Consider the following 15,666-nt stretch of genomic DNA (forward strand, 5'->3'; position numbering starts at 1 on the left):
TTCGCTGACACATGCTGGGATGGAGCAATTTCCTCCAAATTTAAAAATTCTTCAGGAAATTGATATACTCAGAAACATGTTCTCTGGAAAAAGCCCCCAAATTCTTCTATGATGTTATTATTTGCCTGCGATTTTTTTCACTAGCTTCAGATACTTCTTGGTTTGAAACACCAAATAGATTTCAATTTAGCAACCACATTAAATTCCTAACATATGCAGTGCACTGTGCTACATGCTTGAGATATGAAGATAATACAATACAGACCCTCCTGTCAGGGAACTTGCCATCTAATGAGGGGAGAGATGTACACAACTAGAAATGATAAATGGGAGAGTGAGATAAATGTGAAGAAGAGACTAGAGAGATCACTTTGTTGGGGACCAGAGCACAGGTGATTAGGATAAACTTCATAGAGAAAGGTCTTGACTTGGGCCTTGGAAGACAGGGAAGGAGTTCTAGAAATGGAGATTAGGGGAGTAGCCCATTCCAGGAATGATCAACTACTTGGAGACAGGACAAGAATGAAGTATGAGGGGCAGCTAGGTGGCGCAGTGGATAGAGCACTGGCCCTGGAGTCAGGAGTACCTGAGTTCAAATCCGACCTCAGACACTTAGCACTTACTAGCTGTATGACCCTGGGCAAGTCACTTAGCCCTAATTGCCTCACTAAAAAAAAAAAAAAGAATGAAGTATGGAAGGCAGCTTGCTTGACCAAAACATAGAATCTGGTGGGAAAGAGAATTAGGTAAAATGAGGCCGGGATGGTGGTCTGGAGCCAGTTTATGAATAACCTTGAATCTTAGGGTAAGCAGTTGATAGTTTCCTGAGTAGGCAACAGGGAATGGATGCAATCTTTGAAAAGGTAGGTAATGTGCTGGACAAGATGTCCTGTAACTGTGGTGAAAGCTTCATAGTTCTTCTCATAACCTTTCACAAGAGGGAGCTTAGGATCTACATCATCACTTACCTCCTGCCAGGTACCCAGTTCTACCTTCAGCTTGTATGCCCAGAGCTTGTCATTCTCAATACAATAAGCTTCCTCCCCAGAACTGCAGGACTGTACTGGTCGATGTGTTTTCATGGTGGTACACTGACACCTTCAGGGGGCTATTCAGATTTGACCCAGGTAACTTGTCTCCTTCAAACTAATGTGCTAGAGAATTCTTTTTCCACTAGTAGGTAATCTGTTATATGCTGTGAGACTCCATCACTGCCAGGAATCACTGCTGTTCCTTCTGGCCTTTCATGTTTTCTTAACCTCTTTCTGCCTTTTTCTTTTCCCCTTGCCTATTCTTGTCATTTCTCCAGGGGAAAAGACAAGGCTTTTATAGACTTCACCAGCCTAGCAGGGTATGGTTCTTCTCATATTCAGCAGAACAATCCATCATAACTCCTGAACTGTAATCTCTGGGTCTTCAGTTCTTTTCAGCTTTCTTCATTTATTTCTGGGTGCTCAGGGGCTGCTGTCTTCTCCCCAGAATGGTGACGTGTTTGCCATCTCTGTCCAAACTGGAGTCATTGACTGATTGCATTAACCTAAAAATTCTGGAGGTCTGGATTCCAAATAGTTCAATTTTTATTTTAATACACATATAGTCAGTTATGTGAAGTACATTCTAATTCTGACAAATCAGCACTGTCTTTAAACAGGACCCAAACTAAATGGCTTGTAAACTTCATTTGGTTACAGCTGTACATTTTTTACATGGTCAGTCTTCATAGGTCATTGCTCACATAGCACCGACATCCTCTTGTGCAACAGCACTGTCTGCTGACCCATTGGACCAAGTCCAAAAGAGCGTATTGAAGAGACTGCAAATGGTGACATTTGGAAGTTTAGTCTGAGGAAGAAAATATTGAGAGAAGACAGGAATTGTTTTCTTTATGTATTTGAAGGCATTTCATGTGGAAGAAGGAATGGTTAGACTTGATCTGCTTGGCCCTGTCACGGGGGAAAGGTAGTGGATGTCCTTAGGTAAATTCTATAAAGAATTACATTCTCATACACAGTCCAGTTAGAATTAAAATGGTTCTTTATTGGGTGCTAGAGAAAGTGAGGGGAGGAGATGGCTTAAGAACATCTTCCTCCCTGAACAGAAGGAAGGCAAAAGCTTTTGTAGAGGATAGATGGGGTGACTATCTGACAATGGAAAGTTCCTTTTGGGAATGGTGGGGAAAGCTTCCAGAGAGTCAGGGGGATTTTTCTTTTGTAATGATAGCCCTGATCTTGGGAGTTATCTTTGTCTCCTAGCTGGGGTAGTAGCCACGCCTAATTGACTTTCCTGTTAAAGAATTTTATCTCCTCTTACTTCTCAGGTGTGTCAGTCCTGATATGTACTTGGCCAAGCTAAACTTTAATAATCCCATGATTCCTCAATATGTCTGTCCTGTTATCTGGTCACCTTTGGCTTTGCTTCTCAAAGGAGAAGCTTCTTCTGAGTTATCATGATGTCCTAATTTAGCCCTATGTCAGCCCCAAAGGGCAAACCTGAGAACAAAGGGTAGAAGGCACAGAGGAAGACTTTGTCTTGATGTAAGAAACAACTTCATAACCATTAGAACTCTCTGAAAGTGGAATAGGATACCAGGAAGGGGGCAGATCTCCCCCTTACTCAAGCAAAGACCACTTGCTGGGGTGTTCTAGAGGGGATCTCAGTGCGACTCTGAGTCAGAATAGATGACTCATGAAATCCCTTCTAACTCTAGTGAGATCATCTGATTAATTCTGGGGATGATTTATTGTAATTCACCTTTAACATAGATGTAGGATTATCTTGCCATGGATGGCCCCCTACCCATAGGGTGCCCCAGCCACAAAAAAGTAACTTGCTTTGTTTTTCGTTTCTTTTTATAGATTTTGTATGTTGAAGCTTCTCAGCAAGAAGAAAGGGCCCTCTCTGTGTCCACTGTGCAAGAACAATATAACCAAAAGGTATATAATTGAAGTGTTGCTGGGTGATAAGAAAGCCCAACACCACAGGAGGTGGAATTGTTCAACAGCATGATTGATTGTCTTGCCATTCCTAACCATCAGATTTAGGAAAGTATGTTTTAATAGGTGCAATGAGTTATTTCTAAAAATGTTTGGAAAGGGGGCAGCTAGGTGGCATGGTGGATAAAGCACCGGCCCTGGATTCAAGAGGACCTGAGTTCAAATCTGGCTTCAGATACTTGACGCTTACTAGCTGTGTGACCCTGGACAAGTCACTTAACCCTCATTGCCCCACCCCCAAAAAAAAATGTTTGGAAAGTTTTATGAGTTCTGTGTTTTGTTAACATCTACAGTTTATCTGTAGAATCGCAGAATTATAGAATGTTTGAAACACTGGAAGGAACCCTGGGGAATAGCTCCAGCCCCTCATTCTATTGACTTAACTCAGTAAATGTAACAACTGGTTAGTGACAGACCTGCATTTCCCAACTTCCAGTACGGTGCTTATGCCAATCCACTGCCCTCCCTCCTTCCTTCTGTTTCCCCCACACAAGTGTAGAAACTTTGAGCCTATCCTTTGAGTCACTCTTTATTTTGAGACCTTTCTTAATTAATTCTTTTTTTTTTTTTTTTTGTGGGGCAATGGGGGTTAAGTGACTTGCCCAGGGTCACACAGCTAGTGTCAAGTGTCTGAGGCCAGATTTGAACTCAGGTTCTCCTGAATGCAGGGCTGGTGCTCTATCCACTGCGCCACCTAGCCGCCCCTTTTCTTAATTAATTCTTAACTTTTCTCTAGGGACTTCATCTGGTAGTCCAAATTATGTCATTTGAAATAGTGGCGCTGGGCTTTGGATGGAGAGAGCAACGAACTCCCTGATGACCTTGACTTACACCAGTGTTGTTTGCCCCTTATAGATTCAGGGCACCCTGAGTTCAGGCAGCTTTAGTGCTTTGGGTTGTATTAGATTCTTTAGAGACCAAGTTATAAAAAGAATGTGTGCTGTCCCTTAGTTTATTCTGATGTGAATAATGTTTTAATTATAGTGTAATGTCTGGAACATCTAGAAGAATTAATCCTCTGTCCCTAGAAAACAATTTCTATAGTTACTGTGGCTGGTTTTTTCCCCTTGTACAATAGTTCTGTTCCTTGCCTTTATTTATTTTCTTTGAACATCTCTGAAACCGTGGACAATGACTCCGTTTTAAAAGAATCCATCAAATGCTTTTGTTCCAGAAGCCTACGAGAAAGTACAAGATTCAGTCAGCTTGTAGAAGGATTGCTAAAAACCATTCGTGCTTTTGAGCTTGACACCGGATTCCAATGTAAGTGCCGGCTGTCTCCAGGGACAGTAGCCCAAAAACATGGGCCCTTGCTTGCTGTGGCCCTGTGATAAGTTCGTTTTCATTTCCTTAACATAATTACTAAGTCAGCTTTCCTACTGACTTGGTGTTATCAAAGGATTAACTGGCCTTGGGTGATGGAAAGGACCAAAATAATGATGCTGATGCTATTGCTGGGAAGTGGGCTAGAGAAGGTATTCAGAGATGGAGGCTCAGCACAGTCTCAGGATCCCAACAGCCTGGTCTTGGAGAGACATGGAGATAGTATTCACTTCACCCAAGTGGAAAGGGAACTGGATTTAGGGGTAGAAGGTCTAGGTTTGAATCACAGCTCTGCAACTTACTTTCTATATAACCTTGGGCGAGTGATTTAACTTTTCTGTCCCTCAGTTTCCACATCTGTAAAATGAAGTTAGCCTAACTCAAAATCTGTGATCTTATAACAATTCACATTTCTCTAGTGCCTTAAGGCTTGCAAAGATCTTTCTTTACAACACCTGTGATGCCAGTGACAAAAGTAATATTATTCCCATTTTACAGGTGAGGAAACAGTCTTAGCAAGAAGTTAATAAGTAGCTTACTCAAATTTCCTCAGCTAATGGGTCTTTCCTGCTTCTCAGCCCAGCACTGTTTGAATCACACTGTGCTGGCCAATTGTTTTTCAGGTTTTCTAGTAGGAATAGACATGTATAACTAGGTTTTTTTATTGTAGATAACTTCCTCTAATCACTTTGCCAGTGTTTCCTTTGTGGTTTTCTCTGTTATAATTTAACAGTTTCAAATAGTCAGGATTTTTCAAAATGGGAGAAGAGGAGTCCTGAGCCCTTAAAGAAGGAAGCGGCTGTCGTTCAAAGTGTGGGCTACAGAAACCGCACAAAAAGATTCCGAGCCAGTGAACCAGAAAACCCAAGCTTGGTAAAGCCCCTTCTGTCCTTTAACTTGTCTTCTGCTTGTATCACTGTGTGCCAGGCATTATGAGAGAATGCAAAAAGGGCTGATTAATTTAGTTAGAAAGGCAAGACATATACATATGTCAGAACCAAGTAGAATGCAAGACAGTGCATAATTAAATGCCCTAATGACAACACGGTATTAGACAATAAGTGCTATAGGAATATTGTGGGGGAGGCAACTGGGATTAAGTGACTTTCCCAGGGTCACACAGCTAGTAAACACCTACAGCCAGATTTTACTTCAGATCTCCCTGACTCCATGGCCAGTGCTCCACCTTGTGTTATAGGAATTTGAGGAAGAGGGAAAGAAAGAATGGCATCCATTAAGAAAGCCAAGTTCTTCCAGCCATGTGCAGGCCCTGGCTTGTCCAAGCAACTGCCAGACAAGGGAAAGGGTCAAAACAAACTCCTGTGAGAAACAATAGCTGTTGAAAGACAGGCCCAGAGGCAGAAACGGTATCATCCTCTTCAATGCTTTTTTCAGTCATTTGAGTAAAGTGGTCAGTCACATTCTTAAAAGTTTATGAAATGGGAGAAGAGTAGCTAATATGTAAGATGACAGAATCCAGATCCAAAAACATGCCAAACAGACGAGAGCAATTAATGGGCCAATTCTAATCAGGTGAAATTGAATAGAGATTAAATAGGAAATTTTGCATTTTGATTTTTAAAATCAGTTGCCCAAGTGTAATAAAGGGAATAAGGGCTAAGCAGCATTTTGGGTGGGGGGAAAAAAGAAGAGGAGTTTTAAAAGTTCCAGACTCTTTCCTTGTTATGTTCTAGGTTACAATATTCAGGTTCTAGGGTCAGACATGTTCTTCTGCAACACCTATGAACCTCAAATTATTTTTGCCTATCCTATGTTTAAAGTCAATCACTTTAGCCTGTATGGAATTCATGTGATTTTTAATGTTGTTGCCTTTTGTTTCTTTCATGTCAAATTGTCCTCTATTTCAGCATTTTTGTTTCAGCTCTTTTACTTTTTTAGAGTCTATCGCAGATTCAGTTTTTCCTTATCTGCTAATTGTGTTTTCTAATTTTACATTGAGAGTTCTAATTTCTGACCTATATTCAGTCCTTATTCTTTTATGTATTGCATTGCTAAATTCAATATGAATCAGTAGTATGAAGTAGCAAGCCAAAAAGCTGAACCTAATTCTGTTTCTAACCCCCAAAACTAACATAATCTTAGACTTCAGTACTTTAAGGACTTGTAGTTTCATCAGTATAGTTCTTTCCGCCAGCAGTGCAAAATGCAACTTTCTGAGAGTTGCTATGACTGAAAGATTTATCTGCCTATACACAATGTCTTTCTGTCACCACTGTTAACAACAGTTTACACTTTGCTGGCATAAACTTTGAAAGTGCACGATCATCCCCATGCCCTAATGAGGAATTAAAGTCAGTCTACATCGATGTTTCAATCTTAGTAGTATAACAACAGTACCCAGAATGCAGGTTGTAGAGTCACCCTGGTGGTATGGGGAGCTAATTGCATGAGGAAATCATTCAATAATGATAAAAAAAAAATAAGTTGAAGGCAATGAAAATGTTTATTTAGCATAGAGAAAGAAAGCTTTGAGTGGATGGTGAGGCGTTACAGAGCCCAGAAAGCTATTTGGGAAGGTAGTGAGCCTTCTGTCACTAGGGCACTGTTTGTGGAGATTTGGTGGCTGGTTAGGCATGTTGTAGAAAGTATCATTACTCATATAGGATCCAGGTTAGACTTGTGAGATCCCTTCCAACCTTATTATACGATTTATGGGTTGGTGTGACAAAAGAAGGCCCCTTGAGCCTTTCTTCTATGTTACTACTTTCTTGTAGTTTATTTAAAACAACCCCAGGGTCTTCAGTGTTCAACAAATCTTGCTGGTTTAAAAGAAAAATATTCTATTTCAGTTCACCAGCCATAAAGTAGAATGTTTTTTTATTTCCTTGCTTTCTTGTGAAAATAATAAAGTTAGGAACTTTTTTGGTCCTGTAACGATGGAGAACTTAACAAATCTGTATTAAACATAACAGTGGCCAGTAGCAATTTTTCAGTTAGTGCAAAAAGATTGAGAAGCAAGAAAAGAAAAAAGCTGGATAAAAGTAATAGCAGAATCTTCCAAGTATTTTTCTCTTAACCTCTGATCCTCAGATCAGTGAAAAGTTTTTGTTAGGTAACTACACATATACTTTCAGTGTCTGCCATATGCAGAGCACTCTGGTAGGTACCTAGGGGGAGATTCAAAAATAGATTGGGGGCAGCTAGGTGGCGTAGTGGATAGAGCACCAGCCCTGGATTCAGGAGGACCTGAGTTCAAATTTGACCTCAGACACTTAACGCTTACTAGCTGTGTGACCCGGGGCAAATCACTTAATCCCAATTGCCTCACCAAAAAACAACGAAACAAAAAAATAGATTGGACTTATTTCTGCCCTTGGGGATCTTTCAGTCTAATACCCTTATTCTTCACACAATTCATAGAAGATATAGAGGAAGTTATCAGGACTAATTGGAATATATCATTGGGGTACTGGAGCATTGGGAAACAGCACTAAATGAATCCAGTTTCTATTTTCTGTTACACTTAAAAATGTTGGCTACAAGATAGCTGGTTGAATTTTAACTAATTGATTATAATCAGTCAGTTCTGAGAATTTTCTACAAGTTTCTCTTCCAGTATAGTACACAAACTTAGCCAGTAGCCACAGAAATCCTGTGACAGATTAAACAGACTTTTTTTCCTTTTAAGTAGATGACTGTTCTCTGCATTTGTTGTCAGGAATCCAGTCTCGGTGTCCAGCTCTTTGACCTTGGCATCAGAAAAGGTTCCCTGAGGCAGAAGCAAAAGAAATGCATTAAAAATAATGCTTTCTACGTTGAGTTAGGTAATGGTCTTCACAGACAAATTATATGTTACATATTAGAATTGGAAAGAGGAAAGAATGTTTTTACTTAAAGCCACTGACATTTTGTATGTAGCAGAGGACTTTAGAAAGAAAAAAATTGCAGTATTTGGTCAGTAATTTTAAAGCTTCAAGTATATTGTGTGTAGTATAACTACAGAGAAGCAGAGTCTGTCAATGTAGTGACATTACTGAAATACCCGTTGTACACTTGGTACTGTACAAATACAATAGGAAGGGAGGGATAATTAAGTAAAACAGTTCCTGCCTTAAGGGGGCTTACAATCTAAAGAAGTGATGGAACCAGAAATCCTCATATATTTCCCCAACTGACTGAATAAGTTTTCCTGGAGAGACATGAAGTGGGAACATAGGACTAGTGGGTATTTTGAGGAGGCAGGAACAGATGGGGCAGATCTGGAAAGCTTAATGGCAAAGTGAGCTTAGTGCTCAGTCTGCTGGTGGCTTTATCTTCAAATGAAATAATATTTGTAAAGTGCTAAGCACAGTGCTAGCACTTAATAAATGCTTATTCCCTTCCTCTTTTTAGAATGGAGGGTTTGAAAGAGAAAACAACCTTATAAACACTTTATTCACCTCAACTGGAAAATCTTCTTCTAACTTGTGTTTTGGGGTGTTGGGGGAATTTTTTAGGATCTGATTCTTCTGAAGATGGTGTAAAAAATGCAGTTTGTAACAGGTAAGCTGAAGATGAATCAACAAACATTTATTAAGCACCTACCATGTACCAGCTTCAGGGAATACAAATACAAGAGAAAACTCTTTCTGTGTATTGATTATCTGATATGTACATGAAGTAAATGATTTCATTTGATCCTCAGCAACCCTTCAAAGCAGGTGTTCTAATGAGGAAAGAGGCTAGAAGAGGCCATGTAGTTTATTCAGGGTCACCCAGTTAGTAAGGATGGATAAGTGGGTTCAACTCTACATTTTTCTTACTCCAAGTCCAGGGTTTTTTCCTGCTATACCATGCTTCTTTTCGTGTACATAAGAGAGTAGATAAGTAGTATTTTCATATTAGGGGAGTGTTGATGCTCAGAGTTTCCAGGCCTGGAAGGAACGTTCAAGATCTAAGCCAGCCCCATCATTTCACAAATGGATTAACCTGAGTCCAGCTACTCTGATTCTAAAGAAGGTCAAGCATTATGCCTGAGAGTTTGCACCTTTTTTTATTTTATCGTTGGCTTTCATAAGAATCTGTATTAGCCAGAGAATTCTGAGAATGGATGTGGCTGAGAGAGATTTGTGTTTCCTAGCTAAGAAATAGAGGGCGGCTAGGTGGCTCAGTGGATAAAGCACCAGCCCTGGATTCAGGAAGACCTGAGTTCAAATCTGGCCTCAGACACTTGACGCTTACTACCTGTGTGACCCTGGGCAAGTCACTTAACCCCCATTGCCCGGGGGGGGGGGGGAGACAAGAAATAGAGGGAGCCTGAGAAGGGCTGAAGTTGGTATAGCTATAAATGTAGATGAAATCCATGTACATTTATGTGAGTTGCTGAACATTTAGGATGAGCCCTCCCCATTTCCATGCTGGGTCCCCCACTGCATCTTGGGCTATCCCTAGTTATCTTAACCTATCCTCACCACCCCCTACACGCCCCCCAACCCCCTTTCACTGACTGGGCCATAATAGGTCTCAGCCCAAGCCTTACTTAAGCACATCATTTGGGTTTTGATGGCTCAGAGTTTGAGTAAATAGCAACTGTTTGTGTTCTGGCCAGAAACTGAAGGTCTTCCTCTCCCAGATTGATTCTTTTTTGAAGGAAAACTAGGCCGTCTTTTGCTTTAATTCTTACCTAGTCTTTAATTACTGAATGGGCATTGCCTCTGACAAACTGAGATTTGGGAAAGACCTTAGCTTAAGAAGGCCAAGGTGACAAAGGGAGAATGGAGGACAAACAAAAATTTCCATGCTATATCCCTTCTTCTCTCCTCAGAAAAGGAAGCCGTACCCAACTTAATCTGTTGTCCTAACTTATAATGTTAAGTAAGTGGCCACAAGTTGTTAGAGAAAACATAGCCCAGATTGAGTCTTTTCTACAATCCTGCCTGGCTGGGTTGGGTGATGATATCACTGAGAAATCTGGATATAATCAGTACTGTTAAATCTCCCCCCCCCCCCAAAAAAAAATAATATCATGAGTCCATGAGACATGCGTTGCATCTGGATTTATTACAAGAGAAAGGTCCACGCATGTGGGAATTCCTTATACTAAAGAGCCTAGCAGTGCAGGGAAAGCATTGGGTATTTAAGTTACAAGGAAAAGGGGAAGTCATAGAAGAGGAGGGAAGGACTAATTTGTGATGGCAAAAGCATCATTCTTTTCCCTTGGGAACTGCTAGACCCCTGAAGATAGGATGGAAAATATAGCAACTCAAGAAGACCAGTTCAGGGGGTCCCTTAACAGTACTTAATAGTTGATCCATTTTCCCTAGTGGTAGGACTGGGGGAGATTTGGGAACTTCCTGAAGACAGTAATGGGCACAAGGCAGTAAAGAGGTGACTTGTATCCTGCTAGAGTGTTTCTGGATATTGTGTAATGGTTCTCACAGCTTTATGTCCTTCACAGAGTCTCATGCGGACTGATGACTCTGCCTTCTTGAGAGGGACCCTACCATTCTCTGAATGGTGCTTTTATCGTGAGATATTCATATCATTAGTTCTGACTAGTTTGTTAGGAATTTCACAGACTTAAAGCATCAGTGGTCTCTACTACTTTGCCCTTTGAGACCTTCAACCTTTGACTCTCTTCTGACTGAAATTGGCAGCAGGAGCTTAGCAATAATAGTATGATAGGAAAAAAGCACTGGATTTAGATTCAGTATGGGCAGCTAGAGGGCACAGTGGGTAGAGTGCAAATCTGGACTCAGGAAGACCTGCATTCAAATGCAACCTCAGGCAGCTTACTAGCAGTACAACCCTGGGCAAGTCATTTAACCCCTGTTTGCCTCAGTTTTCTCAGCTGTAAAATGGGGTTAATAATAGCAGTAACTTCCCAGGTGGTTGTGAGGAATTGTAAAGTGCTTAGCTTTAAAATTAGCACATACTAAGTAAGCACTTATATAAATGTTAGTTATCATCTTCGTCATTGTTAATTACCTTAATTCAGATGCTATCTACTCATTACCCAGGTGAGCTTGGGCAAATCACTTCTTTGTCCCTAAGTTTTCTTATGTGTAGAGAGGTGACTGTACTAAATTATTTATAAGACTCCTTAAAATTGTAAATCCTAGGAGAAGACCTATTTAGTTCTAAGAAGACATGACTCCCCTTTCTCATCAGAACCTCTGCCTTCTTTCCCATAGTGTGGAAGACCAAGAATTGTGCCAAACCTCACCACAAGGAACCAGACCTAAAGTCAGATTAAAGTCCAGGAAAAAAGGTAATGACAATCTTTATTCGTATTTCCTGACTTGTTGAGCTCAGAAGAAAGTATGGGTAGATGCAAATGGTACTGAAGAACAATAGACTTTTTATAATCCATAGCATCTTTTGCCTTGCATAGAATAGTAGTCTCGAATATATAATATGATCTCATGTGTTTGTAGTAATATCCCTTGCTAGGGAATTCTCTCCATGGAGAGGCATGAGGCCAAAGATCAAAGGCCAAAAACTGAAAGCAAAAAAGTCTATTAGCATGCTAAGAAAAACTGCTGATAGCACCTTCTGCTTCCTAAGATTTATATTTCGTTTTTTATAACCTTTCAGGTCCGATTAGAGTACATAACCAATCAGCCAATCAGCATCATTTTCTGGCAACTTAAGATAGATAAATAAAGCATTTCGGGGGGGGGGGGGGCAGGGTAACAAGCCAGAGGAGAAAAGAGGAATATTTGTAATGTAAATAGCAGGATTTATTATCAGAATAAGAAAACATTCTCTGTTTAAGGGGAGGTGACCAAATACTTTTGCAATTGTGAAAGAAGTGCTTTTAGACCAGACTGCCAGTGTCTCTTATCTAAGGACAAGTAGTTGTTACCATGCCCTTGTAACATTTGGTATATCTTCTTACTTTCCACTATGAGTTTTATCAGTTGGTTGGGGAATTTCTACATTGTTATTCCATTAATATGTCATGAATTGATTGTGATTCCTATTTTTCATCCACATTCTGCATGAAGTTGCCCCAAATAATCTAATATTATTATAGCAGTACCAACTTGTTTGGGTTTTTTTCCTGGATGCAAATACATCTTCCTTCATAGGATCTTTGATCCTGTTTAGGTGTTTATAATAGAATAGCTTGGTTGTTCAAAGTTCTTAAAACAATACTGTTGATACTGTATACAATGTTCTCTTGGTTCTCCTCATTTCACTTTTCATTATTTCATGGAGGTCTCGTCATGCTTTTCTAGTCATTGAGCTCATCATTTCTTATAGCAGAGTAATATTCCAGCATGAACATATGCTGCAATTTGTTTAGCCATTCCCCAGTTGACCAGCATCCCTGCAGTTTCCAGTTCTTTGCCACCACAAAGAGAGCTATTATAAATATTTTAGAATATATAGGTTCTTTTCCTTTTTCCCTAATCATTTTGGGACAGATTTAATAGCTGGGTCAAAGGGTATAGTCAATTTAATAATCCTTTGGACATAATTCCAAGTCTTACTCCAAAATGGTTGGATCAGCTCACAGATCCAACAATGAATTAAGGTCCCAGTTCTTCCACATCCCCTCCAACATTTGTCACTTTACCCTTCTATCATTTTAGCCAATCTTATAGGTATAAAATGATATCTCATGGTTATTTTAATTCATATTTCTCCAATCAATGTTTTAGAGCATTTTTATATGACTATACGTTTTTATTTTTTTCATTGGAAAACTGCCTGTTCATGTCTTTTGATCATTTATGAATTGGGGAATGACTCACATTGCTTATAGATTTGACAGTTCTTTTATGTATTTGAGGTATCTGAGGAACTGTCTTTAAAATTTTCCCCTAGTTTTCTGCTTTTCTTCTGATCTTAGCTACATTTGTTTTATTTGTACAAAACCTTTTTAATTTAATGTAATCAATTTTCCATTTTATATCTCACAATGCTCTCTATCTCTTGTTCATAAATTGTTCACCTATCCATAAGTCTGATAGGTAATATGTTCCATGTTCTTTAAACTTTCTTTTAATATCTCCCTTTATATCTAAGTCATGTATCCATTTTGACCTTATCTTGGTAAATGGTGTAAGATATTGATTTGTCTTTGCCCAATTTCTACCAAACTGCTTTCTAACTTTCCCAACTTTACCAAATAATGAATTCTTATCACAAAAACTCAAGTCTTTACATTTGTCAAACACTAGGTTACTGTATTTGTTTGCTGGTGTAGATTGTATGTCTACTCTGTACCAGTGATCCACTTTCCTATTTCTTAGGCAGTACCAGATAGTTTTGATAATTACTGTCTTTTTAATATAGTTTAAGATCTGGTACTGCTAAACCTCCTTCCTTTACATTTTTTCCATTAGTTTCTTTGATATTCTTGACCTTTTGTTCTTCCAAATGAAATTTTTTATAATTTTTTTTAGCTGAGTAAAATAATTTTTTGGTAATTTAATTGGGGTGGCATTAAATATGTAGATTAATTTTGGGGGTAGCTGGGTGGTGCAGTGGATAAAGCACTGGCCTTGGATTCAAGAGGACCTGAGTTCAAATCCAGCCTCAGACACTTGGCACTAGCTGTGTGACCCTGGACAAGTCACTTAACTCTCATTGCCCCGCAAAAAAAAAAAATTTTTTTGTAAGATTCTCATTTTTGTTATATTGGCCATGCCTAGCCATGAACAATTGATATTTCTCCATTTATTTAAATCTAATTTTATTTGTGTACAAAGTTTTTTATAGTTTTGTTCATATAGATCCTGGGTTTGTTTTGGTAGGTGTATTCCTGGGCATTTTATAATATCTAAAGTTGTTTTATTTTATTTTTTTTGTTTGTTTTGTTTTGTTTTGTTTTGTTTTGTTTTGTTTGCGGGGCAATGGGGGTTAAGTGACTTTCCCAGGATCACACAGCTAGTAAGTGTCAAGTGTCTGAGGTCAGATTTGAACTCAGGTCCTCCTAAATCCAGGGCCGGTGCATTATCCACGGCGCCACCTAGCTGCCCCTCTAAAGTTATTTTAAATGGGGGATCTCTAGCTTTCTCTTCCTGCAGAATCCTGTTGCTGATAGAGGAATGCTGATGGCTTATGAGGATTTACTTTATATCCTGCTACTTTGCTGAAATTATTATTTCACTTTTTAGTTGAGTCTTTAGGATTTTCCGAGTATGTCATCTGCAAAAAGAGATAGTTATATTACCTCATTTCCTATTCTTATTCCTCCTATTTCTTTTTCTTCTCTTATTGCCTATTATTCCAAATAGTTTATTTAATATTGAAGTTACTTAGTCTTTAAATGTTGATGGAATGTTTCCTTTATAGACCACAATGTAATAAAATTATATTTAATAAGGGACCATAGAATAATAGGCAAAGAAGGGCTCATACACCAAATTCCTTTTATGAAATAAATGATACTGATACTTAAGCCAGGAAAAGTGAAAACAAATAAAATTATAGACCAATTTTATTAATGAATATGGATACAAAAAGTCTAAATAAAGTACTAGCTAATATTGGCCAGGCTTTGCAGGTACCATGTATTGTTGAGGGAAAGGTATATTCCTTTCTATTTTCATTCAGTTCTTCCCAGATATCTATCATATCTAGCTTGTCTAGAATTTTATTCACTTCCTTCTTTCTTATTTCTTTTTTGGTTAGATTTATCTCGTTTTGAAAGGGGAAGATTAAAGTCCCCCACTATCATAGTACTATTATCTATTTCCACCTGTAATTCATTTAACTTTTTAAAGAATATAGATGCTATGGTATTTGGTGCATATAAGTTTTTTATTGATATTGCTTCATTATCCACGGTGCCTTTTATAATAATGTAGTTTCCCTATTTATCTCTTTTAATTAAATCTATTTTAGCTTTGACTTTGTCTGATAACATGATTGCTACCTCTGTGTTTTTTGCATTAGCTGAGGCATAATACATTCAACTCCAGCCTTTATTTTAATTCTGTGTAACTCTTTTTTTTTTTTTTTTTTTTTTTGGTGAGGCAATTGGGGTTAAGTGACTTGCCCAGGGTCACACAGCTAGTAAGTGTTAAGTGTCGGAGCACGGATTTGAACTCAGGTACTCCTGAATCCAGGGCCGGTGCTTTATCCACTGCGCCATCTAGCTGCCCTGTAACTCTCATTTTTAAATGTGTTTCTTATAAATAGCATATTGTCAGATTCTGATTTTTAATCCATTCTGCTATCTGTTTCCATTTTGTGGTTGAATTCATCCCGTTCACATTCAGAGTCATAGCAGCCTCTCTTTTTACCCTATCCATCTTCTAGTCTACTTATAACTATTACCTCCCTAATCCATACCCTTTCAAAGACTTTTCTCCCTTATCTTCTCCCCTAATCTTCCTTTTCCTTATTATACCAACTCCCCTAAGGGTTCCTCCCTTTTCCTCTTTTCTCAGCC

The 15,666-nt window shown here is 38.9% G+C and overlaps 1 protein-coding gene across 1 annotated transcript in view; it reads left to right on the forward strand.

Moving 5' to 3' along the window:
- The window catches only part of BRCA1 (BRCA1 DNA repair associated), a 72,951-nt gene that overhangs the window by 10,810 nt on the left and 46,475 nt on the right, over positions 1 to 15,666 (forward strand). Inside the window, exons 3-8 of the mRNA XM_043964359.1 lie at positions 2,856 to 2,933; positions 4,168 to 4,256; positions 5,050 to 5,189; positions 7,996 to 8,101; positions 8,774 to 8,819; positions 11,450 to 11,526. Coding sequence (XP_043820294.1) covers positions 2,856 to 2,933; positions 4,168 to 4,256; positions 5,050 to 5,189; positions 7,996 to 8,101; positions 8,774 to 8,819; positions 11,450 to 11,526 — 536 coding nt within the window. The remainder of the gene's footprint in view (positions 1 to 2,855; positions 2,934 to 4,167; positions 4,257 to 5,049; positions 5,190 to 7,995; positions 8,102 to 8,773; positions 8,820 to 11,449; positions 11,527 to 15,666) is intronic.

Source organism: Dromiciops gliroides, chromosome 4 (assembly GCF_019393635.1).
Source record: "Dromiciops gliroides isolate mDroGli1 chromosome 4, mDroGli1.pri, whole genome shotgun sequence".
In the NCBI taxonomy this organism is placed as follows: Eukaryota; Metazoa; Chordata; class Mammalia; order Microbiotheria; family Microbiotheriidae; genus Dromiciops; species Dromiciops gliroides.